This window comes from Salvelinus namaycush, chromosome 14 (assembly GCF_016432855.1).
Source record: "Salvelinus namaycush isolate Seneca chromosome 14, SaNama_1.0, whole genome shotgun sequence".
Classification (NCBI taxonomy): domain Eukaryota; kingdom Metazoa; phylum Chordata; class Actinopteri; order Salmoniformes; family Salmonidae; genus Salvelinus; species Salvelinus namaycush.
The window spans coordinates 15,062,951-15,086,635 of NC_052320.1; the positions used below are offsets into that span (position 1 = coordinate 15,062,951).

The 23,685-nt window shown below is 43.3% G+C and overlaps 1 protein-coding gene across 3 annotated transcripts in view; it reads right to left on the bottom strand.

Annotated features, from left to right (window-relative positions):
• Positions 1–395: 395 nt before the first annotated feature.
• Positions 396–23,685, bottom strand: part of LOC120059182 (vitamin D3 receptor A) — a 77,449-nt gene continuing 54,159 nt past the window's right edge. For all 3 annotated transcript variants that reach the window (XM_039008033.1, XM_039008034.1, XM_039008035.1), the window contains 7 exons: positions 22,142–22,272; positions 11,621–11,805; positions 11,301–11,400; positions 10,272–10,455; positions 4,142–4,296; positions 1,130–1,246; positions 396–959 (listed from right to left, as the gene is read on the bottom strand). In XM_039008033.1, coding sequence (XP_038863961.1) covers positions 706–959; positions 1,130–1,246; positions 4,142–4,296; positions 10,272–10,455; positions 11,301–11,400; positions 11,621–11,805; positions 22,142–22,272 — 1,126 coding nt within the window. In that variant the 3' untranslated portion in view covers positions 396–705. The remainder of the gene's footprint in view (positions 960–1,129; positions 1,247–4,141; positions 4,297–10,271; positions 10,456–11,300; positions 11,401–11,620; positions 11,806–22,141; positions 22,273–23,685) is intronic.

Below are 23,685 nucleotides of genomic sequence, written 5' to 3' on the forward strand. Positions count from 1 at the left end.
TTTCCTCTTATGAAGGCAAGAGCTTTTAGAGTGGCAAATATGTATATTTTGAAGGGGGCAACAGATCCAAATAGTTTCCAGATTTTCCACACATATTCCGTGTAGCCTACACATTAACCGATCCATTAATTGTTACTTAAACACAGATGTTAGTCCCACTACTAAACACTCAGTCAGAGCCTGTGCACAACACCCTCTTGTGGTCATTCAATATACAAACTTCAAAAATAGAAGGCCCTTCACACTCTACTCGGGGTGTGTCTGTGCGTGTATACATGCATTTCATTTTTTACAATTGAAACACCATGTCAACACATACACACATTCATATGCACACAAATAGGGCCTACATATCCTATAATATACATTAGATTACTCATCCTTTTGTTTTAATCGAAACAACCTTTTTTTTTTTTTTTTTTTTTTTAATATAGATATTAGCTTATGTATGTATATATATTTATAAATACATTCTGTTTGAAATTCCCTTTTCTTATCAATGGGAAATTCCAACCTTATCAAAGCCCCTCACTCCTCTCTTTACCCATTATCCCCTAATTAACCCCCCAAAACCTTCTCTTTGACAGTGTGACTATCAGGTCCTTTCAGCTATCCCCCTTCAGATACCCTTCCATCGCTGAACCTTCCATCCAGCAACTCAATGCCATCTAGGGGGTCCCTCATGGGGAGGGGTCAGAGGGGCTGCTATGACACCTCGCTCCCAAACACCTCCAGCACCAGCGGGGTGAGCTGCATGCTGTGCTCTGGCTGGAAGGACAGCGAGCGGTACTGCTTGGAGTGCTCCTCGTTGAGGCTGCGCAGGTCGGCCAGCTTCTGGATCATCCTGGCGTAGAGCAGCCGTCCTCCTGGGTGGTTCACCCTGATGTAGGCCTGGAGCACCTCCGACAGACGGTCCTGGAGAACCTCGATCTTAGCGTGATCCTGCACCCCAGGTCGATCTACAGGGAGGGGAGAAGTGAGGAGAGAGAGGCCCTTAAAAGGAGTGGTGGAGAGAGGGGAATGCACACAAAAACACCATACAAACAGATGCTGCACATGTGCGCACAAACATGTACAAAAGCATGCAAAGCACACCAACAAGCACACATGACAGCAAGCGGGTAGATACCTGGAGACAGCAGGCAGATGGCCATGAGCAGCACGTGTTCCTCCTCTTGGAGCTTGAGTTTCTTCAGGCCCACCTGGAACTTCACCAGTGGCTCCAACAGGTCCAGAGTGTGACCCGCTACAGGGAGGGGCCGACAGTGGGTAAGTGTGTGCTCATGTGGTTTGACACGGTACTCCATATTTATTTGGACAGTGAAGCTAAAATTTTTACATTTGTCTCGATACTCCAGGTACACCAAGTACTTGGACAAATTCACTTAGTGTATTAAAGTAGTCAAAGTGTAGTGTTTGGTCCCATATTCCAAGCACAAAATGACTACATCAAGCTTGTGACTCTACAAACTTGTTGAATGCATTTGCAGTTTGTTTTGGTTGTGCTTTGTATTATGCTTTGCCCAATAGGAACTGAATGGTGAATAAGTGTCATTTTGGAGTCACTTTTATTGAAAAATTAAATGTGGACATTAATGTGGATGCTGCCATGATTAGGGATAATCATGAATGAATCTTGAATAATGATCATTATACCCCAAAATAATAAAGAAAATTTCACCCCCAAAATGCTAACCTCTCACCATTACCAATAACAGGTGAGGTTAGCATTTTTGGGGGGGGTATGGTCTTTGTGCCTCTAACATTCTCACTCATCCGTGTTGCGTTGTGCCGAAAAGCTCTTAGCCGTGGTATATTGGCCATATACCACACCCCCTCAGGCCTTATTGCTCAACTATTCCTAATCAAGGTAGCATCCACATTAAAGCTGCAATATGTCCGTTTTTGGGTGACCCGACAAAATTCAACTTAGAACAGTGTGTTATAGATCTGTCTGTCATTCTCATTGAAAGCAAGTCTAAGAAGCGGTAGATCTGCTTTATGTGCGCTATTTCTATTTCCCGTTCTTAAGTTTCGTTTTTGCGTCTTTTACTTTCGGGTTTGTACACCAGCTTAACAGCAGAAAATACTATTTTTCTTTATGGAAAATATAATTCACAGCGGTTTACTTGGTACAATGAATTTTCGTCACAAACAAAAATTTGTAAAAACTATTCGAATTTTAGCAACAAAGAAATGGTGGAGCAATTTCTTTATAGTGCATCTTTAATGTAGAAGCATTCAGAAACATCATCTATTCTTATTTGTAATAAAAGTGACTCCAAAATGAGAATTCCTTATTTGCCATTAATTTTTATATTGGGCACAACCAAAACGAACAGCAAATGCATTCAACACGTTTGTAGAGTCACAAGCTTGATGTAATCATTGTGTGCTATGAATATGGGACCAAATACTAAACTCTTGACTAATTTAATTCACTGTTTTGTTATGTTACAGCCGTATTCTAAAATGTCAATCTACACACAATACCCCATAATGAAAAAGCGAAGAGGTTTGTGGAAATGTTTGCAAATGTATTAAAAATAAAAAACAAAAATACTTTTATTTACATTTATTTGCTATGAGATTCAAAATTGAGCTCAGGTGCATCCTGTTTCCATTGATCATCCTTGATGTTTCTACAACTTGGAGTCCACCTGTGGTACATTCAATTGATTGGATTTGGAAAGGCACATACCTGTCTATATAAGATCCCACAGTTGACAGTGCATGTCAGAGCAAAAACCAAGCCATGAGGTTGAAGGAATTGTCCGTAGAGCTCCGAGACAGGATTGTGTAGAAGCACAGATCTGGGTAAGGGTACCAAAACATTTCTGCAGCATTGAAGGTCCCCGAAGAACACAGTGGCCTCCATCATTCTTAAATGGAAGAAGTTTGGAACCACCAAGACTCTTCCTAGAGCTGGCCGCCCGGCCAAACTAAGCAATCGGGGGAGAAGGGCCTTGGTCAGGGAGGTGACCAAGAACCCGATGGTTACTCTGACAGAGCTCCAGAGTTCCTCTGTGGACATGGGAGAACCATCTCTGCAGCACTCCACAAATCAAGCATTTATGGTTGAGCAGCCAGACAGAAGCCATTCCTCAGTAAAAGGCAAATGACAGCCTGCTTGGAGTTTGCCAAAAGGCACCTAAAGGACTCTCACCATGAGAAACAAGATTCTCTGGTCTGATGAAACCAAGATTGAACTCTTTGGCCTGAATGCCAAGCGTCACATCTGGAGGAAACCTGGCACCAGCCCTACAGTGAAGCGTGGTGGTGGCAGCAGCATCATGCTGTGGGGATGTTTTTCAGCGGCAGGGACTAGGAGACTAGTTAGGACCGAGGCAAAGGTGAACGGAGTAAAGTAGAGAGAACCTTGATGAATACCTGCTCCAGAGCACTCAGAAACAGACTGGGGCGAAGTTTCACCTTCCAAGAGGACAACGTCCCTAAGCACACAGCCAAGACAACGCAGGAGTGGCTTCGGGACAAGTCTCTGAATGTCCTAGAGTGGCCCAGCCAGAGCCCGGACTTGAACCCGATCAAACATCTCTGGAGAGAACTGAAAATAGCTGTGCTGCGACGCTCCCCATCCAACCTGACAGAGCTTGAGAGGATCGGCAGAGAAGCATGGGAGAAACTCCCCAAATACAGGTGTGCCATGCTTGTAGCATCATGCCCAAGAGACTGGAGGCTGTAATTGCTTCCAAAGGTGCTTCAACAAAGTAATGAGTAAAGGGTCTGAATACTTATGTAAATGTTATATTTCATATATTTTTTTAATTAGAAATTTGCAAACATTTCTAAAAACCAGTTTTTGCTTTGTCATTATGGGGTAGTGTCTGTAGATTGATGAGGAAACTATTTAATCCATTTTAGAATAAGTATAACGTAACAAAATGTGGAAAAAGTCACGGAGTCGGAATACTTTCCAAATGCACTGTGCATAGTGCTTCCATTTCTAAACGGTAAAACAGATATGAAAATACCCTAAAATAAAAGGTGACATTCTGCACAGTTGCTTTATATGAAACATTTGATCTCAAAACCAAAAAGCTGGAGTATAGAGCCAAATTTAAACATGCAGAGGGGAGTGTACATCCAGTGTGTAGAGTGTGTGTGTGTACATGTATTTCACCCTTGGTGACGTCGTTGACGCAGTACTTGAAGTCAGGACCACCACCACAGCTCCAGGACATGTCCTCTAGGTTGAAGGACTGGTTGGAACGCAGCATGATGATCTCGATGGCACTGGATTTCAGCAGGGCGATCTGGTCCTCAGCAGTCAGCCCTCTGGAAACACACAATACATGTATTGAGCCAAACATGCAGATTGACAGGGTGCCCTCACCCCTCATCGCATCAGACACAGAGGGCCTTATCTGCTTTTATTTTACCTGATGAGAAACTGTGGCAATAGCAACCTATTTCTCTCAATGTAAAATTCATTCCAGATTTGATGGCAGAGGCGTAAAAACAGTGTTTCATTGGTACCAAAAGATGAGGGAATCGGCATAACAACAATCAAAGGCTGGAATCTTACAGCACATTGGAAATAGAAGAATGACATCGCACAAACTAAACAAAGTAGTTCTTATCCTTGAAACTGGAATTGCCTCATTGTCTGACTTAAACAAATATTTAATTGCCATCTTTTGCTCGTTTCAATTTTTTGTACACAGATGAATGAGCACTGTTTTCTAGAATTTTCTAAGGGAGGGGGAGACCGGAAAGGACAGTTGGTACAATGCATTTTATGGTTACCGGGACAACAGCGTTCCATAGTGCACTGCAGCGTGTGCTTCACTTAAATGTTGCTATTGGAGGCATGAGCACACAGGCTTTACCTCATCCAACCTTCCATATTCACACACCGGTACGAAGGTTAACACCAAATTAACGGGAAACTCTATCCGCTCTGACTCTGTGCCTATTCCCTTCTTATGATGAGTCATCATGAGCCACACTAACAAAGGCTGTCAGGCTAACACACAGTCAGCCAGGTTATTCTAAACAGATCCTCCGACACAATGGGAATCCTGAATACATGCAACACTGACTGACATGGCTGGAAATGGAGATCTGTTTACACCTGTGATATAACCCTTCGTCACAAATACAGGATTCAGCCATGAATGCTTTCTGAGGCCGAAGTCTAAATAACGTTTCTTACCCATTTCGTTTCATTTGATTAAAAAACAAGCATATGCTTGCCCAATGCAAATCAAAGTCACCTGTGTCGAATACAACATGTGTAGATCTTACCGTGAAATGCTTACTTACAAGCCCTTAACTTTTTTGAACTGCACTGTTGGTTAAGAAAATATTTACCGAAATAAATATGAGTAAAAAAATAATAAATAAAAAATATTATTTTTTTAAAGTAACAATAACGCGGCTATATACAGGGGGTGCCGATACGAATTGGAGTGGGTCTAGGGTAACCGGGAGGATGCTGTTGATGTGAGCCATGACCAGCCTTTCAAAGCACTTCATGGCTACTGACGTGAGTGCTACGGGGCGGTAATCATTTAGGCAGGTTACCTTAGTGTTCTTGGGCACAGGGACTATGGTGGTCTGCTTGAAACATGTAGGTATTACAGACTCAGTCAGGGAGAGGTTGAAAATGTCAGTGAAGACACTTGTCAGTTAGTCCACGCATGCTTGGAGTACACGTCCTGGTAATCCGTCTGGCCCCGAGGCTTTGTGAATGTTGACCTGTTTAAAGGTCTTGCTCACCTCGGCTACCGAGAGCGTTATCACACAGTCGTTCAGAACAACTGGTGCTCTCATGCATGCTTCAGTGTTGCTTGCCTCGAAGCGAGCATAAAAGGCATTTAGCTTGTCTGGTAGACTCGCATCACTGGGCAGCTCGTGGCTGGGTTTCCCTTTGTAGTCCGTAATAGTTTTCAAGCCCTGCCACATCCAACGAGTGTCAGAGCCGATGTAATAGGATTCAATCTTAATCCTGTATTGACGCTTTGCTTGTTTGCATCCGGATTAGTGTCCCGCTCCTTGAAAGCGGCAGCTCTAGCCTTTAGCTCAATGCGGATGTTGCCTGTAATCCATGGCTTCTGGTTGGGATATGTACGTACGGTCACTGTGGGGACAATGTTGTAGATGCACTTATTGATGAAGCCGATGACTGATGTGGTATACTCCTCAATGCCCTTTGATGAATCCCGGAACATATTCCAGTCTGTGCTAGCAAAACAGTCCTGTAGCGTAGCATCCGCGTCATCTGACCACTTCCGTATTGAGCGAGTCACTGGTACTTCCTGCTTTAGTTTTTTCTTGTAAGCAAGAATCCGGAGGATATAATTATGGGCAGATTTTCCAAATGGAGGGCGGGAGAGAGCTTTGTATGCATCTCTGTGTGTGGAGTAAAGGTGGTCTAGAGTTTTTTTCCCCTCTGGTTGCACATGCTGGTAGAAATGAGGTAAAACGGATTTAAGTTTCCCTGCATTAAAGTCCCCGGCCACTTGGAGCGCCGCTTCTGGATGAGCATTTTCTTGTTTGCTTATGGCCTTATATAGCTGGTTGAGTGCGGTCTTAGTGCCAGCATCGGTTTGTGGAGGTAAATAGACAGCTACGAATAATATAGATGAGAATGCTCTTGGTAGATAGTGTGGTCTACAGCTTATCATAAGGTACTCTACCTCAGGCGAGCAATACCTTGAGACTCCTTTAATATTAGACATTGCGCACCAGCTGTTATTGACAAAAAGACACACACCCCTGCCCCTCGTCTTACCAGACCTAGCTTCTCTGTTCTGCCCATGCATGGAAAATCCCGGCAGCTCTGTATTATCCATGTCGTCGTTCAGTCAAGACTCGGTGAAACATAAGATATTACAGTTTTTAAATGTCCCGTTGGTAGTATAATCTTGATCATAGGTCATCCATTTTATTTTCCAATGATTGCACGTTGGCCAATAGAACAGATGAGTGGGAGTTTACTCACTCGCCTACGAATTCTCAGAAGGCAGCCCGAAACCCCCCCCCCCCCTCCCCTTTTCTCCATCTTTTGTTCACGCAAATGAAGGGATTTTGGCCCGTTCCTGAGAAAGCAGTATATCCGTTGCGTCGGACTCAAGTAGCCAAGACTATCGATAAGGGTTTGGCTTGTGACACCTCTTTGAAATAAGTCTTAATCACCAAAACTTTATTAAACTAATCAAGTTTTGGATGTGCATAAAAACCCCTTGGGAAAAGTATTCAGACCTCTTGACTTTTTCCCCACATTTTGTTACATTACAGCCTTATGGACTGTCGTTTCTCTTTACTTATTTGAACTGTTCTTGCCATAATATGGACTTGGTCTTTTACTAAATAGGGCTGTCTTCTGTATACCCCCCTACCTTGTCACAACACAACTGATTGGCTCAAACGCATTATGGTAAGAAATTCCACAAATTCACTTTTAACAAGGCACACCTGTTAATTAAAATGCATTCCAGGTGACTAACTTATGAAGATGGTTGAGAGAATGCCAAGAGTGTGCAAAGCTATCAAGGCAAAGTGTGGCTATTTAAAAAAATCTCAAATTTAAAATATATTTTGATATAATAATTTAACGGATTCATACACGAAAAAACAGCACAAAATGTAATCAAAATGTTGTTTTAAAGTGTCCTATAGCTTTCTTATATAAGTACGATCAGGAATGTATTTTTATTTTTTTTAAACATTGAACCATATTTAACAAAGTGCTAACATTAAAAAAAAAAACTGTTACCGGGCTACCTTCAGACGGGTCTTGTGAGGCTTGTGGGCATCCTAGAGCAAAACAATCAACGTACGTGTTGGTGAAAGTCTCACCTTTCCATAGAGGGGTCATATTAGTGTGTAGCCCAAACTGTTCGGACGCTACAGACAGAAGTTGTCAGAGTCCCGTGACGCTTGTGGGGGTTGTAGAGCAAAATGGAGAACACCATTGTGTGTGTGACACGTAGGCCAAACCGTTCGGATGTTTTGATGAGAAGACCGATTTTCGGCACAAACACCACTGTAGCTTGGCCACCTTCCACCGCAGATGTGAAAGGCCGCCATTTGCGGATGCGGTGGATTGAGACGCAGCTCATGCAAAAAAACATAACTAGTTTAGACAGATTTTGTTGGGGATATTTATTATAATGCTAATTAGATTTCCACTTTAGATGGTGTAGAAATATACCAAGTCACTACAAAAATAACTTGAGTTGCTGGAGACGAAGGAAACCGCTCAGGGATTTCACCATGAGGCCAATGGTGACTTTAAAACAGTTACAAAGTTTAATGGCTGGGATAGAAGAACCACTGAGGATGGTTGAACAACATTGTAGTTACCAAATAACACTAACCTAATTGACAGAGTGAAAAGGGAGCCTGTACAAAATACATATATTCCAAAACATGCATCCTGTTTGCAACAAGGCACTAACGTAATACAGTGATCCCTCGCCACTTCGCGGTTCACTTATCGCGGATTCGCTATTTCGCGGATTTTCATAATGCATTTTTTTTTTTTTTTTGGTGCATTGTGCTCTGCATTCTGATTCGCTAAAAACTCACTCCCGCTTCTTGTATCAAAACATGCTACGAATTGTGCTATCATTTTGTCGTCTCGTGCAGTTATGTGTACGTACATAAAACAGCTTGGCAAATTTACATTAAGTTGTAAAAACAGCTGCCTATCACTATGTTCTTCTCCCGAACAAACACACCTGCACCGCGGGCTTCAGAAGAAGAGAACACTGCAGAGCGCAGTCAGGATGCAGCGGCCCAGTCTGAAGAGCAGTGAAACGGCCTACACGTGAGTCACTGTATTTGTATACATGTAATAGTTGCTAATTGTAAAAAAAAAAAAAAAGTTTTCTATTTCGCGGATTTCACTTATCGCGGGTCATTTTCGGAACGTAACCCCCGCGATAAACGAGGGATTACTGTACTGCAAAAAATGTTACAAAAAAAAAAATTACAAAGTGTTGTATTGGATTTGCCACAAACACAACACATTACATATTTTCAAGCATAGTGGTGGCTGCATCATGTTATGGGCATGCTTGTAATCATTAAGGACTGGGGAGTCTTTAAAAAAAAAAAAAAAAAAAATGGAACGGACCTAAGCACAGGCAAAATCCTAGAGGAAAACCTGGTTCAGTCTGCCCTCCAACAGACACTGGGAGATGAATTCACCTTTCAGCAGGACAATAACCTAAAACACAAAGCCAAATCTACACGAGTTTCTTACCAATGAAACAGTGAATGTTCTTTAGTAGCCAAGTTAAAGTTTTGACATGGAAATCTATAGCAAGACCTGAAAATGTTTGTCTCGCAATGATCCACAACCAACTTGACAAGCTTGAATAAATTGGAAAATAGTAAAATGAGCAAATGTTGAAAAATCCAGGTGTGGAAAGCTCTTAGAAATTTACCCAGAAAGACTCAGATGTAATCTCTGAAAAAGGTGCTTCTGGAAAGTATTGACTGAGGTGCGTAAATACTTACGTAAATTAGATAGATACATTTTCAAAAATGTCTAAAAACATGTTTTCACTTTGTCATTATGGGTTATTGTGTGTAGATAGGTAAAAAAATAAATGTTTTTATCCATTTTGAATTCAGGCTAACATGTAGAATAAGTGAAGTATGAATACTTTCTGAATGCACTGTGCATCTGGGGAGCAGATGGATAGGGAACCTTTATTGAACTGGCGTTGCACCTACTCTGTTCCAGTGTATTCCAGGAATACCACTGAACCATAGGTCTTTATTAAATGCCGTACATACTTTTATTTTATTTATTTTTTTCACCTTTATTTAACCAGGTAGGCTAGTTGAGAACAAGTTCTCATTTGCAACTGCGACCTGGCCAAGATAAAGCATAGCAGTGTGAACAGACAACACAGAGTTACACATAATAACACACTGTACCAAAGCATGTAGCTATGCAATTACCGAAGTCATCCACCCACAAATAACTATTACAAGCTTAATGGACAGTAGAAGCCTGACTAAGATCCAATTTCAGATTGAAAGGTTGTTGTGTAATGGCCTAATTAAAGATATATGGTGGAGCAATCATACGTCCTACACAATCCTTTTAATGTACTATATTAAGGCTCCTGGGCGAAGTTTCCACTACGTACAGATATAGGATCAGCGTCCACTTTCCCAATCCTAACCTTTAACATTAGTGGGGGGAAAACACAAAACTGAACTAAGACCAGAATCTAAGGGCAACTCCACCCTACACCTAGTAGGCACACAATATGCTAGAGTCCCACCTGAAGCCAGGAATCATCTTAGCGAAGCCGATGACCTTCTGGATGCTGTAGCTGACCAGGTCAGCCAGGTGGGGCAGCATAGAGAGCTTGGAGCCATCATCCTCACTGGAGTCTGGGCTGCCTGCACTGTCCTGGTACATCATCAACAGACTGCTGAAGTTCATCAGCTTGGTGTCCACAGACTCTACATACACAGAGAGAGAGTGAGAGAGAGAGCGATACAGAAACACAGAGAGAGCGCAAGAGACAGAGCGAGAGACACAGAGAGAGAAAGAAAGAGACCGAGAGAGCGAGAGACACAGAGAGAGAAAGAAAGAGACAGAGAGCGAGAGACACAGAGAGAGAAAGACACAGAGAGAGAAAGAGACACAGAGAGAGCGAGAAAGAGAGACAGAGAGCGAGAGACAGAGAGAGAAAGAAAGAGAGACCGAGAGAGCGAGACCGAGAGAGCGAGACCGAGAGAGCGAGACCGAGAGAGCGAGACCGAGAGAGCGAGAGAGCGAGAGACCGAGAGAGCGAGAGACCGAGAGAGCGAGAGAGTGAGAGTGAGTGAGAGAGTGTGAGAGAGAGAGAGAGAGTGAGAGAGCAGAAATATAATAGTTCATGGGGAATGTGAACAAATGCTTGCGAAAAGAAGCAACAGGTTTACAATGAAAGGTACAAAAGGCTGCAGCCAATTATGCCATTATGTAGTGTAGGAGTAAGGCAGGGACACACGTGTTGTTAAAGAACCTTGGTACACCTGGACAGTATGTTTGAGAGATTTTTCAAAAAGACACCCAGGCAGGCATTTTATAAAAGCAAATGTATGGTACACAGCAACTGTGTAACAAACATTGGCGTGGTGTGTGATTGTGAATTTTTCCACAGCCAAGTTACGGCCTTTGGTTTTACCCTATCACTGTAAGGAGACCTTTGAGACGTTTAATGCCAACACATCCGGCTAATGGAAAATGTGATTGTGGTGCATGTATACTGTGTGTACGGGTGCTATATGTGCGTGTGCATGCGTGAGCATGTGTCCCTCACCTGGTGAGTGGTTGAAGGAGTCTGAGGAGGCATCTGACAGAGAGTGAAGGGAGGCTGCACGACTGGCACTGCGTGTTACTGGGCCCTCTCGCACTGGGGGCTGCAAACACAACACATACAATTAACATAATGCAACATATTTTGATTTGTCTTGGAACGTGCACATAGAAGTGATTGATAAAACAGACCCATAATCACTTGAAATGAGAATGGCAAAACATTACATTAACATCATGCAATATCTGTGATTTAGTATATAAAAACAATATTGCAAAAGAAATGAGAACGTGAGCGGCTCGGCTAGTTTGACCAGTACTGACCCTGAAGAGTGAGAAGTCAGAGTAGGAGTCATCATAGGTCTTGTGGTGGGCCTCCACCAATGAGGCGATGACCTGGCTCTGCTCGTCATTCAGCCTAGGTCTCAAGGCCTCACGCGCCGCCTCTTCCTCCTTCCTCTTCTGGATCAGGTCCTTCTTCCTCTGCACCTCCTCATCTGTCAGGATGACTGGGGCAGAGAGAGGCGAAGGGGAGACGGGTGAGAAGAGGAGCGGTGGGGGAGAGAGAGAGAAGAACACAGCTAGCTTGATTGCCTCACACAGGAGCCTCAGATCTACTGACAACCGTGCTCGTTAAGTGACTGTCACTTGCTGATAGTTTTCTTCACACAAACAGCAGCTAGCTATGAGAGACTCTAGAATGTGTAGGCTTCTAATCTTCCAAGGAGAATACCATTAACACCACGAGTGCTGCAGTGTAATCTGAGCCGTGCTGTTTCTCAAACTAATCTGACAGACAATAATTTGACATGCCAATACACCATGTGTCAAACTCATTCCACAGAAGGCAGTGCCCACGGGTTTTTGCTCCTCCCTTGTACTTGATTGATGAATTAAGGTCAATAATTAATAAGGAACTCCCCTCACCTGGATGTCTAGGTCTTAATTGAAAGGAAAAACCAAAAACCTGCAGCCCTCCATGGAATGAGTTGATACACCAAAACTAGAAGATGATGAATCAAATCTGTACCAGACAGAGGCTAACAACTACAAAATAGAACTGTACCAGACAGAGGCTAACAACTACAAAATAGAACTGTACCAGACAGAGGCTAACAACTACAAAATAGAACTGCACCAGACAGAGGCTAACAACTACAAAATAGAGCTGACTCCTTTTAGTCGACTGATCGATTGTTTGATCGATAGGGTGCTGGTCGACCAAGATTATTTTAGTCGAGCAGTTGTTAATATATATATATATATATATATATATATATATATATATATATATATATATATATATATATATATACAGTACCAGTCAAGTGTGGACACACCTACTCCTTCAAGGGGTTTTCTTTACATTGTAGAATAATAGGGAACACATCAAAACTATGAAATAACAAACGGAATCATAACCAAAAAAAGTGTAAAACATAAGTAGCCACCCTTTGTCTTGATGACAGCTTTTCACACTTGGCATTCAACCAGCTTCATGAGGTAGTCACCTGGAATGCATTTCAATTAACAGGTGTGCATTGTTAAATTTGTGGAATTTCTTTCCTTATTAATGCGTTTGAGCCAATCAGTTGTGTTGTGAAAAGGTAGGAGTGGTATACAGAAGATAGCCCTATTTGGTAAAAGACCAAGTCCATAGTATGGCAAGAACAGATAAGCAAAGAGAAACGACAGTCCATCATTACTTTAAGACAATGATGAAACTGGCTCTCATGAGGACCACCACAGGAAAGGAAGACTCAGAGTTACCTCTACTGCAGAGGATAAGTTCATTAGAGTTAACAACCTCAGACATCGTCAATTAACTGCACCTCAGATTGTAGCCCAAACAAATGATTAAGTAACAGACACATCAACTGTTTAGAGGAGACTATGTGAATCAGGCTTTCATGGTCAAATTGCTGCAAAGAAACCACTACCAAAGGACACCAATAAGAATAAGAAACTTCCTTGGGCCAAGAAACCCGAGCAATGAACATTAGACCGGTGGAAATCTGTCCTTTGGTCTGATGAGTCCAAATTTGAGATTTTTGGTTCCAACCGCCGTGTCTTTGTGAGACGCAGAGTAGGTGAATGGATGATCTACGGATGTGTGGTTCCCAACGTGAAGCATGGAGGTGTGATGATGTGCTTTGCTGGTGACACTGTCTGTGATTTATTTTGAATTCAAGGCACACTTAACCAGCATGACCACCAGAGCATTCTGCTGCGATACGCCATCCGATCTGGTTTGCACCTAGTGGGACTATCATATGTTTTTCAACAGGACAATGACGCAAAACACACTTCCAGTCTGTGTAAGGTATATTTGACTAAGAAGGAGAGATGGAGTGCTGCATCAGATGACCTGGCCTCCACAATCACCCAGCCTCAACCCAATTGAGATGAGTTGGACCAGAGTGGGAACTCCTTCAAGACTGTTGGAAAAGCATTCCAGGTGAAGCTGGTTGAGAGAATGCCAAGAGTGTGCAAAGCTGTCAAGGTAAAGGGTGGCTTTGAAGAATCACAAATATACACTGCTCAAAAAAATAAAGGGAACACTTAAACAACACAATGTAACTCCAAGTCAATCATACTTCTGTGAAATCAAACTGTCCACTTAGGAAGCAACACTGATTGACAATAAATTTCACATGCTGTTGTGCAAATGGAATAGACAAAAGGTGGAAATTATAGGCAATTAGCAAGACACCCCCAATAAAGGAGTGATTCTGCAGGTGGTGACCACAGACCACTTCTCAGTTCCTATGCTTCCTGGCTGATGTTTTGGTCACTTTTGAATGCTGGCGGTGCTCTCACTCTAGTGGTAGCATGAGACGGAGTCTACAACCCACACAAGTGGCTCAGGTAGTGCAGCTCATCCAGGATGGCACATCAATGCGAGCTGTGGCAAGAAGGTTTGCTGTGTCTGTCAGCGTAGTGTCCAGAGCATGGAGGCGCTACCAGGAGACAGGCCAGTACATCAGGAGATGTGGAGGAGGCCGTAGGAGGGCAACAACCCAGCAGCAGGACCGCTACCTCCGCCTTTGTGCAAGGAGGAGAACTGCCAGAGCCCTGCAAAATGACCTCCAGCAGGCCACAAATGTGCATGTGTCAGCATATGGTCTCACAAGGGCTCTGAGGATCTCATCTCGGTACCTAATGGCAGTCAGGCTACCTCTGGCGAGCACATGGAGGGCTGTGCGGCCCCACAAAGAAATGCCACCCCACACCATGACTGACCCACCGCCAAACCGGTCATGCTGGAGGATGTTGCAGGCAGCAGAACGTTCTCCACGGCGTCTCCAGACTCTGTCACGTCTGTCACATGTGCTCAGTGTGAACCTGCTTTCATCTGTGAAGAGCACAGGGCGCCAGTGGCGAATTTGCCAATCTTGGTGTTCTCTGGCAAATGCTAAACGTCCTGCACGGTGTTGGGTTGTAAGCACAACCCCCACCTGTGGACGTCGGGCCCTCATACCACCCTCATGGAGTCTGTTTCTGACCGTTTGAGCAGACACATGCACATTTGTGGCCTGCTGGAGGTCATTTTGCAGGGCTCTGGCAGTGCTCCTCCTTGCACAAAGGCGGAGGTAGCGGTCCTGCTGCTGGGTTGTTACCCTCCTACGGCCTCCTCCACATCTCCTGATGTACTGGCCTGTCTCCTGGTAGCGCCTCCATGCTCTGGACACTACGCTGACAGATACAGCAAACCTTCTTGCCACAGCTCGCATTGATGTGCCATCCTGGATGAGCTGCACTACCTGAGCCACTTGTGTGGGTTGTAGACTCCATCTCATGCTACCACTAGAGTGAGAGCACCGCCAGCATTCAAAAGTGACCAAAACATCAGCCAGGAAGCATAGGAACTGAGAAGTGGTCTGTGGTCACCACCTGCAGAATCACTCCTTTATTGGGGGTGTCTTGCTAATTGCCTATAATTTCCACCTTTTGTCTATTCCATTTGCACAACAGCATGTGAAATTTATTGTCAATCAGTGTTGCTTCCTAAGTGGACAGTTTGATTTCACAGAAGTGTGATTGACTTGGAGTTACATTGTGTTGTTTAAGTGTTCCCTTTATTTTTTTGAGCAGTGTATAATATATTTCGATTTAACACTTTTTTGGTTACAAAATGATTCCATATGTCTTATTTCATAGTTTTGATGTCTTCACTATTATTCAACAATACAGAAAATAGTAAAAATAAAGAAAAACACTTGAATGAGTAGGTGTGTCAACTTTTGACTGGTACTGTATTTTTTTTAATTTTAAAATGGGACAAGACACCCGTCTGATCCACGCCTGGCTCAGTGGACTAATCCATTGTGGAGGCCGCGGGGATGGCACACCAACATTGACCGTTCCTATAATTTTCTAATCTACAATGTTTGTTTGGTTACGGTAATTTCTGTTAATGCATTCAATATATTATTAGTATTTTACCGTTGTCATTGTCGGAGTGAACACGTTGTTCCAGGACCGCACAACCTAGGCTACACTTGTGAGGAGCAAGTTGGTTTATTTCATTCCATTTAGGAGTTGTCAATATATTCACTGACTTTTGTTTGTGGTGCTCCTGTCAATGTTGAGTAAGGACGCGCAACTGATTATGCATAGAAGTATGCCCAGGCTACCTGGCTTGCGTACAAATGTGTGCCCATTTGGGGATCTGATATCTGTCCAGCTCTCTTGGTAACCACTCGGCGTGAAAGGAGAAAAAAGTATTGCTCTTATCTGGTGGAAACATCATAAAATAGGCCTACCCGATTACTTCTTATCGCTGGCGTAAATAGCCTACAGCTATGTCAGGAGCTCACTGGGCAGGAAACTCTGAGGGACCAGAATATTTTATACAAATGTTGCAAGTTTGCTAGTGCCAGCTTCAGGCCAGACCCAAGTTCCATGTTTCAGGCCATGTGTAGCCAATGTTTTTACCAGGATATTTTCTACCTGCAGGCTGCAAGGTTTATTATTGTTGGCTTTATGCAGGCTATTTTAACATAGTTGGCAATGACAATATACGTTTTAATAAAATAACACATAGGGTGTGTCTATATAGGGAAAAATACACATTTAAAAATGTAGATCAATCGATTGGTCGAAAGAACAAACTACTCTAGGTCGACCAGGACATTTCCTGAATGTGAATAGGGCTGAGAATTGTCAGGGACGTCACGGTATATTATTTTTATTTCACCTTTATTTAACCAGGTTTAACCAGATATCACAATACTTAGGTGCCGATATATGTATTGCGATTCTCACGATTCTATGTGTATTGCGATTCAATACTGTTATTTTATTGCGATTCTGCTGCTCTTGAATTACTTGTTACTTTAATTTCTTATCCGTATTTTTTAAAGCTGCATTGTTGGTTAGGGGCTCGTAAGTAAGCATTTCACTGTAAGGTTGTATTCGGCGCATGTGACTAATAAAATTTGATTTGATGTTCCAAACACCATATGTGTGCTGCACATGGACAAGATACAATATGAGAAAACGAGTCTCTCAGTAATGGAAATAAAAGTGCTGAAAACAAATTGGCTCTCTATGAAGGAAAAATATGGGAGTTTTGTTGCAGGTACAGCCAACTAGCGCAAAAATTATATTGTGATTGTCAAAACGATACAATATATCGTCAAAAATAACACCCCAATATGCAACTGTATCGATTCCCCCCCCATCACAAAATGTGAATCATCTTCATGGCAGGGCAATCTTGTCGTGCATGATGTTTTCTACAAACTCCTGCACACTTCATTAGCAAAAAATGGCTTTTACCACCCTCAGAAAATGTATTACGCAACAGTAAAACAAATGTTGCCTGTTTCACACATGGACAGATCGAATTCCTGCTAAACCAAGTCTGCCATTAACAGCAGCTGTGGTAAAATACATTTTATGTTTATGTCTATCACTTGCCAATAGTCTTCATTGAACAGCAGATTGAAGGAAACGTACATGATGTAGGTGATAAAACCAAAAGACTTTAGGAGCTGACTAACCACAACCAGGCATCTGGTTTGTGTTATATGCTAGCTTGTAGCTACCTATTGGACTATTCCACTGTGGCTAAACATTTTATTTAATCTATTGCCATATTTAAGGATTATCAACAATGGAGACAACAACATACAGCCACACTGTTCAGAACTAGAGTTGGACCAGCTTTACTCTATGATAGAATCTTATTTTACTACTGCTGCCTGGCTGACATCAGGCCAGAATGGGACACCGAGTAGCCCATCTAGCATGGCATAGTCAGAAGGACCGCCGCCGCAGCCAGGCAAGCGTGTGGTAATTTCCCAGAGTTCACCAGCAATCGTCTGCTGTGCTGTCTTGATAGTATTTCACAGTGCCTTTTTGTTTGGATGGCACAGCGGTGAAGTGTAAGACAACGGAGGCCAGAAAATTGAGCTGTTTACCACAAAATTGTCCATATTTATTAATTAGCCTCATGCCTGGATCGACATGGCAGAGGACTGAGCTGCAGGGTGAGAGAGAGAGGATTAAGAAAGAACAAAAGGAGAGAGAAAGAGGAGATAGGAAGGAGAGCGAAAGAAAGGAGGAGAGGAGCATGAAAGAGAGAAGAAGCAGAGAAAGGAGAAGGCAAAAGAAAGGAGGAGAGAAAGGAGAGAGAAAGAAGAAGGCAAGAGAGAAAGATGAGAGAAGAGAGAAAGGAGAGAGCAGAGAGAAATGAGGGAGAGGTGAGAAGGCGAGAGAAACGGGAGAAAGGAGAGAGCAGAGAGAAATGAGGGAGAGGTGAGAAGGCGAGAGAAACGGGAGAAGTAGAGCGGGAAAGAGGAAGGAGCGAGAGAGAGAGGAAGGAGCGGGAGAAAGAACGAGCGAATGAGGAGAGAGAAAGAAGTATAAATAGGAGAAATAAAAGGAGAGGAAATGAGAGCAAAGGAGTAAGAGAGCAGAGGGAGAAGGACATAGGAGGGAAAAGGAGAGCAAGAGTAGAGAGAAAGGTGAGAGAGTGAAAGAGAAGGAGAGAGCAGAGAGAAAGAGGGGGAGAAAGAGAGGAGAGAAGGTGAGAGACCTGGTCAGAGCAGTGAGGGAAGCAGCAACTTTAAAAGATGTGAATTTGTAAGCTACTTTATTAACAGAGCTGATAAAGTCCGAGGGAGAGACGCTCTAGCAGGTGTAAGAGGGGCCTTGTGGTGTGAGTAATGTGAGCGAGTGATACAGGAGCAAGGATGAGGGAGAGACAGCAACCAACCATACCAAGCAGACTCGCGCTAGTGTACTAACTTCTAGTTTGTCACAGCTAGGTTATTTATCATTCAATATGATTATGTGGTACCTGTTTTGACTGCATCAAACCGAGAGAAGCTAGCTAGCTAGTCTAACTAAGGCGTCATGCGCTTTCTCCCTGTCCTACAGATCCAAATAACACCTCCATTCAGATTATTAAGTAGCAGCGTACCTGTTGGCTCTTGGTTGTTGTAGCATATCTTTCATTTTAATTCATTTTCCATTGATTAGATAATCTTGTAACTTGCTTTGCCACTCAGGGAGGCTCTATGACTGTAGTTTCGCTTTGACTTGTGAGTGGCCGACAACAAGCCACTGCATAGGATATTCTCGTTGAGCAGTGGCGACATGCAGTTAACGTTTTATCCACAACTCTGTCCATCGCCATTGTAATCTGTGAAGCCAAAATGTTCCCAAACAGAACATTTTAATTATTTTCTTGGGGTGCGGACATCGACTCTAGGGTGTTAATACTCTGGGTCAGGATATTGTTAATATCACCACAACTACTACAATCCCTCTATTACTCAGAGAAAGTAAGGTAGGAGGCACCTCCATGCAGAATGAGCACAGAGGCGCTATTGCTGGCAACCCTTCAGCTTAAGGGAGCATGAGTAATTGTGTACTGCTCACTGATTTGGCAGGCTGCGCCGAGTGGGCAGGCCTGCTCTGTTGTCTTGGCACGAACACTAACAACTGCGGACAATGTGGCTGGATCCTCAGCCTGGCAGCGGTGCTTTGAAGAAGCAACAAAAACCTTTGGGGGCGAGGCTCGGATTGACCAATTACAGTGTTAAGACTACACCCACGGGTCATCAACGTCAACTGTCATTAACACACACAAAAACATGATTTATTCATGTGTACATACAGTGCTAAATGAGACACATACCGTAACTGTAGCAGTCCAAAAAAGAGGACCAACATGCAACATTTAAAGAACATTTTAACACTTTAAATAACCGCCTCCGCTTGTATCCACATCAAGCTTAGCACAGCTCGACAATTGCTCAGTCACCATGCTCATCCAATCGCAAGTCTCATTCTGTGCCACACCTCTGCCTGAAATGTTTCGTACCACATTGTTTTTTACATGAGTGAGGTCCACATGACTGGGGCATGCAGCGCCAGGCAGCTCCCTCCTCATCCATGACCCCATGGCCTGGAGCTATAGCACTTGTGCAGACAAAGAGGCCATTTTAGCGGTTTGGATCCTTTATATTTTCCAGGGGGCTCATTTAGGCTTGTGACTGTTTGCAGGCTAGGCTACAGGGCAGCAGCACCACTCTGTATCGGACCATTGTGTAACGGGCAGGAGAAAGAGTATCATTGTTGGACTGGTCTTTATTTCTCTCCCATCCCCTCCCACTCTTTCCCCTTCTCTCTTTGTCACCTCAAAATGCACAACTTGCCCATTTTCATAACCATGCGGATTTGTCGGTGTTCCGGCACAGTAAAGTGGAGGGTATTTCTTAAAGCAGGATTAATATAACTAAGCCAGTAAATTTGTCTAAATATTCTGAAACCACCACATATTTTCTAATACGGTACAGAATGTAAAACAGTACAACCCTGGTCTATTTTCTGGCTGAATGCAACCCAAATGTGACCGACCTCCTTGATTCAATCTTGTGTAGCAAAATTAGAAAGTGTTTTCACATTGGATAAAAGCAGACACAGAGAGCTACAAAATGGTAAATCATACACTATATTTGAGGAACAATGGGTAAGTAATTCTGCTTTGAAAGTTGCTAAACTTGTATCTTCACTTCTGAGAAAATGACCTTTGAACGTTTTGGTATCAACTGGAGAGCTCTTCTTTGTCTACACCCATTCACCATCGTTCACACCCTCTTAAGCTTTAGCCCGACCCATCTCTAAGGTTTGACACAAGCGTTCTATACTAACAGCAGCAGTCAAGCACCCACGCTAACTGGCTAACTACTTCCAGACACAAATGAGAGAACAGTTCACTGAACATTACTCACCCTAGCAGAGCTGGTTAGGCTGTTTTTATGTTATCCAGAGCGTTGGTGGCTGCAACTGTGCTGTCAGATTGTCCGTTCGTAAATTCAGAGCATTTCTCTCTCGGAGCTTTCAGAGCACACACTGGACACTATTTGATGAGGTGATCGGAGCCTTCTGACCTCACAACGGCAGTCAAGCACCCAAGCTAACTGGCTAACATTGGCTAGTTTGCTAGCTACTTCCAGACACAAATGAGAGAACACCCCACTCTGACCACTTTACTTGCCCTAGCAGAGCTGGTTAGGCTGTTTTCATGTTATCCAGAGCGTTGGTGACTAACTGTGCTGCTGGCAACAATTTAATTATGCTTTTTTGCTGGACGTTTACTGACACCAGTCATATTCAACGAGTGTTGAGCGTTTGTAAATTCATCAGTTATTCTGCGCTCTGGCACAGTCAGACGAGAGTGCTCTGAAATGGAAGTAGATGGCAAGACTGAATTTACGAACGCACCCGAAATCGTTTCTTGCATAGTGGAGTCTTTTGTTAAGACATGTAGCTAGCTAGGTAAACAATTAACCATAATCCCAACTCATGACGTTACTACCCTGCATGAATCTGCATGTAGCTAACCAACCAGGTTCAGTGTTAGCTAGCCAACATTAGGCTATAACTAGCCAAGCAAAATGGCTCAGATACGAATAATAAGATCATACACGTAACGTTAGCTAGCGAGCCAGCTAGTTAGCTTGTTAGCTAACAGTACACTTTAACTTGAAAGAAAATACTGTGTCAATTTGAAATGTCTAAAATCTGAAAATGTAGCTAGCTAGACTATCTTACCCATATCCATCATGGATGGACGCCTCTTCCTGTCACAGATGCCAAGGTTGCCCTTAGTTTGAAGATGTAATCCGGAGACAGGTGTTCTTCATCTCCTTAGCTATCATACTCTAATTCCACTGATTTCAAAACTCGGTCCTCCAGAAAATGGAGAGCAACACTTATGCAGTTCTACTATGTAAACATTAAAAATAAAAATAGCGTTAGACAGGATTACCTAAACATACTGACCAGCTCAAATAGACAGAAGCGTGCTATATGGCAGACCAATCCGAACTCATCTCTCGGCATGTCCAGCCCACTCATTATCTCAGCCAATCATGGCTAGCGGGAAGGTTGCTGCCTTTTTCTGTGGCTAAACCAACTAGGCTTATAAATTTAGTCATTTTATTCGTATTTACAGATGGCATACAAGTTTGTTATTAAGGCACATGAAAGTTCACATGTTCCAGAAGGCATTTCTGTCAAAAAAGGCATTTTGATTAAAAAAATTAAGATTATGTTCAAATGGCTCTCGTGTGAAGTAGTGACCCGCGACATACGCCTAGTTCCCTGAAACAGGTCAACAATACAGATATCTAAAACATAAAGAACATGTCCAGGCAACAATGACTATGCATGAATGTACAGTAAAACAGATTCTACTAACATTCTGTACAGTACACTGTACTGCTTTTTTACATTAGGCCTATATGAGCCAGCATGAGCCTAGCACTTAAAGTGCTGAAGTTACTGTATTTATGACCATTTAGCAATCAGTCTCTGAGCACTCACACTCCTTCATCATGCCGATGTCCACGCAGCGTTTGAGCCGGCAGGCCTGGCAGTGCCGCCGGTTGTCCTTGGTGATGGTGCAGCTGCCGTTGAAGGGGCAGGTGAAACTGGCCTTACGCTTCATGCTGCGTCTGGTGGGGGCAGCGAGACGGAGACATTGAAACCTGGCTCACTGACACGTTCAAATATACACAGACATATTAAAAACACTGGAATTTTTTTGCAAAATGGAGTCAGATGGGATTATTACTCAACTGGATTACATTTGCAGACACACAAACGGAAAAAGAAAGACACACTACCCCTCTCACAGAAAAAACTAAAAAAACATCATGAGCAGTCACGCAGCGTGTCCTTTGAAGATATTTGTTTTTTCCCCCATACAGCCTCCCATTTACAGCAAGCGCGCACGCACGCACACACACACAGGTAGACACACACACACAGGTAAACACACACACAGGTAAACACACACACACACATACATAGGTAAACACACACACACAAAGTTAAAAAATAGATCAACACACCAAAAGCATAAATAAAACACACCCATAGATAAGTACTTGAGTCCATATTGTTCCCACATATTCACACACTGGGGTACCTACAGGTGTCAGCTGACCTTTCTCCAAAATAACAAATTGGGAACGACAGACATGAGAGGACAGCTGACTTAAGAGTTAATCGTTGAGTTTAATGAGAACAGCATGATGCCTGAGAAAGACAGTCTGGCATTTTTCCTTCTTTCTTGTAGGAACTTTCTCTCATCCATATAAACTCAGCAAAAAAATTATACGTCCTCTCACTGTCATCTGCGTTTATTTTCAGCAAACTTAACATTTGTAAATAAATATTTGTATGAACATAAGAATCTACATCAGACAAACTGAACAAGTTCCACAGACATGTATGGAATAATGTGTCCCTGAACAAAGGCGGGGTCAAAAAGTAACAGTCAGTATCTGGTGTGGCCACCAGCTGCATTAAGTACTGCAGTGCATCTCCTCCTCATGGACTGCACCAGATTTGCCAGTTCTTGCTGTGAGATGTTACCCCACTCTTCCACCAAGGCGCCTGCAAGTTCCCGGACATTTCTGGGGGGAATGGCCCTAGCCCTCATGCTCCGATCCAACAGGTCCCAGACGTGCTCAATGGGATTGAGATCCGGGCTCTTTGCTGGCCATGGCAGAACACTGACATTACTGTCTTGCAGGAAATCACCCACAGAACGAGCAGTATGGCTGGTGGCATTGTCATGCTGGAGGGTCATGTCAGGATGAGCCTGCAGGAAGGGTACCACATGAGGGAGGAGGATGTCTTCCCTGTAACGCACAGCATTGAAATTGCCTGCAATGACAACAAGCCCAGTCCGATGATGCTGTGACACACCGCCCCAGACCATGACGGACCCTCCACCTCCAAATCGATCCCGCTCCAGAGTACAGGCCTTGGTGTAACACTCATTCATTCAACGTAAAAACGCAAATCCGACCATCACCCCTGCTGAGACAAAACCGTGACTCGTCAGTGAAGAGCAATTT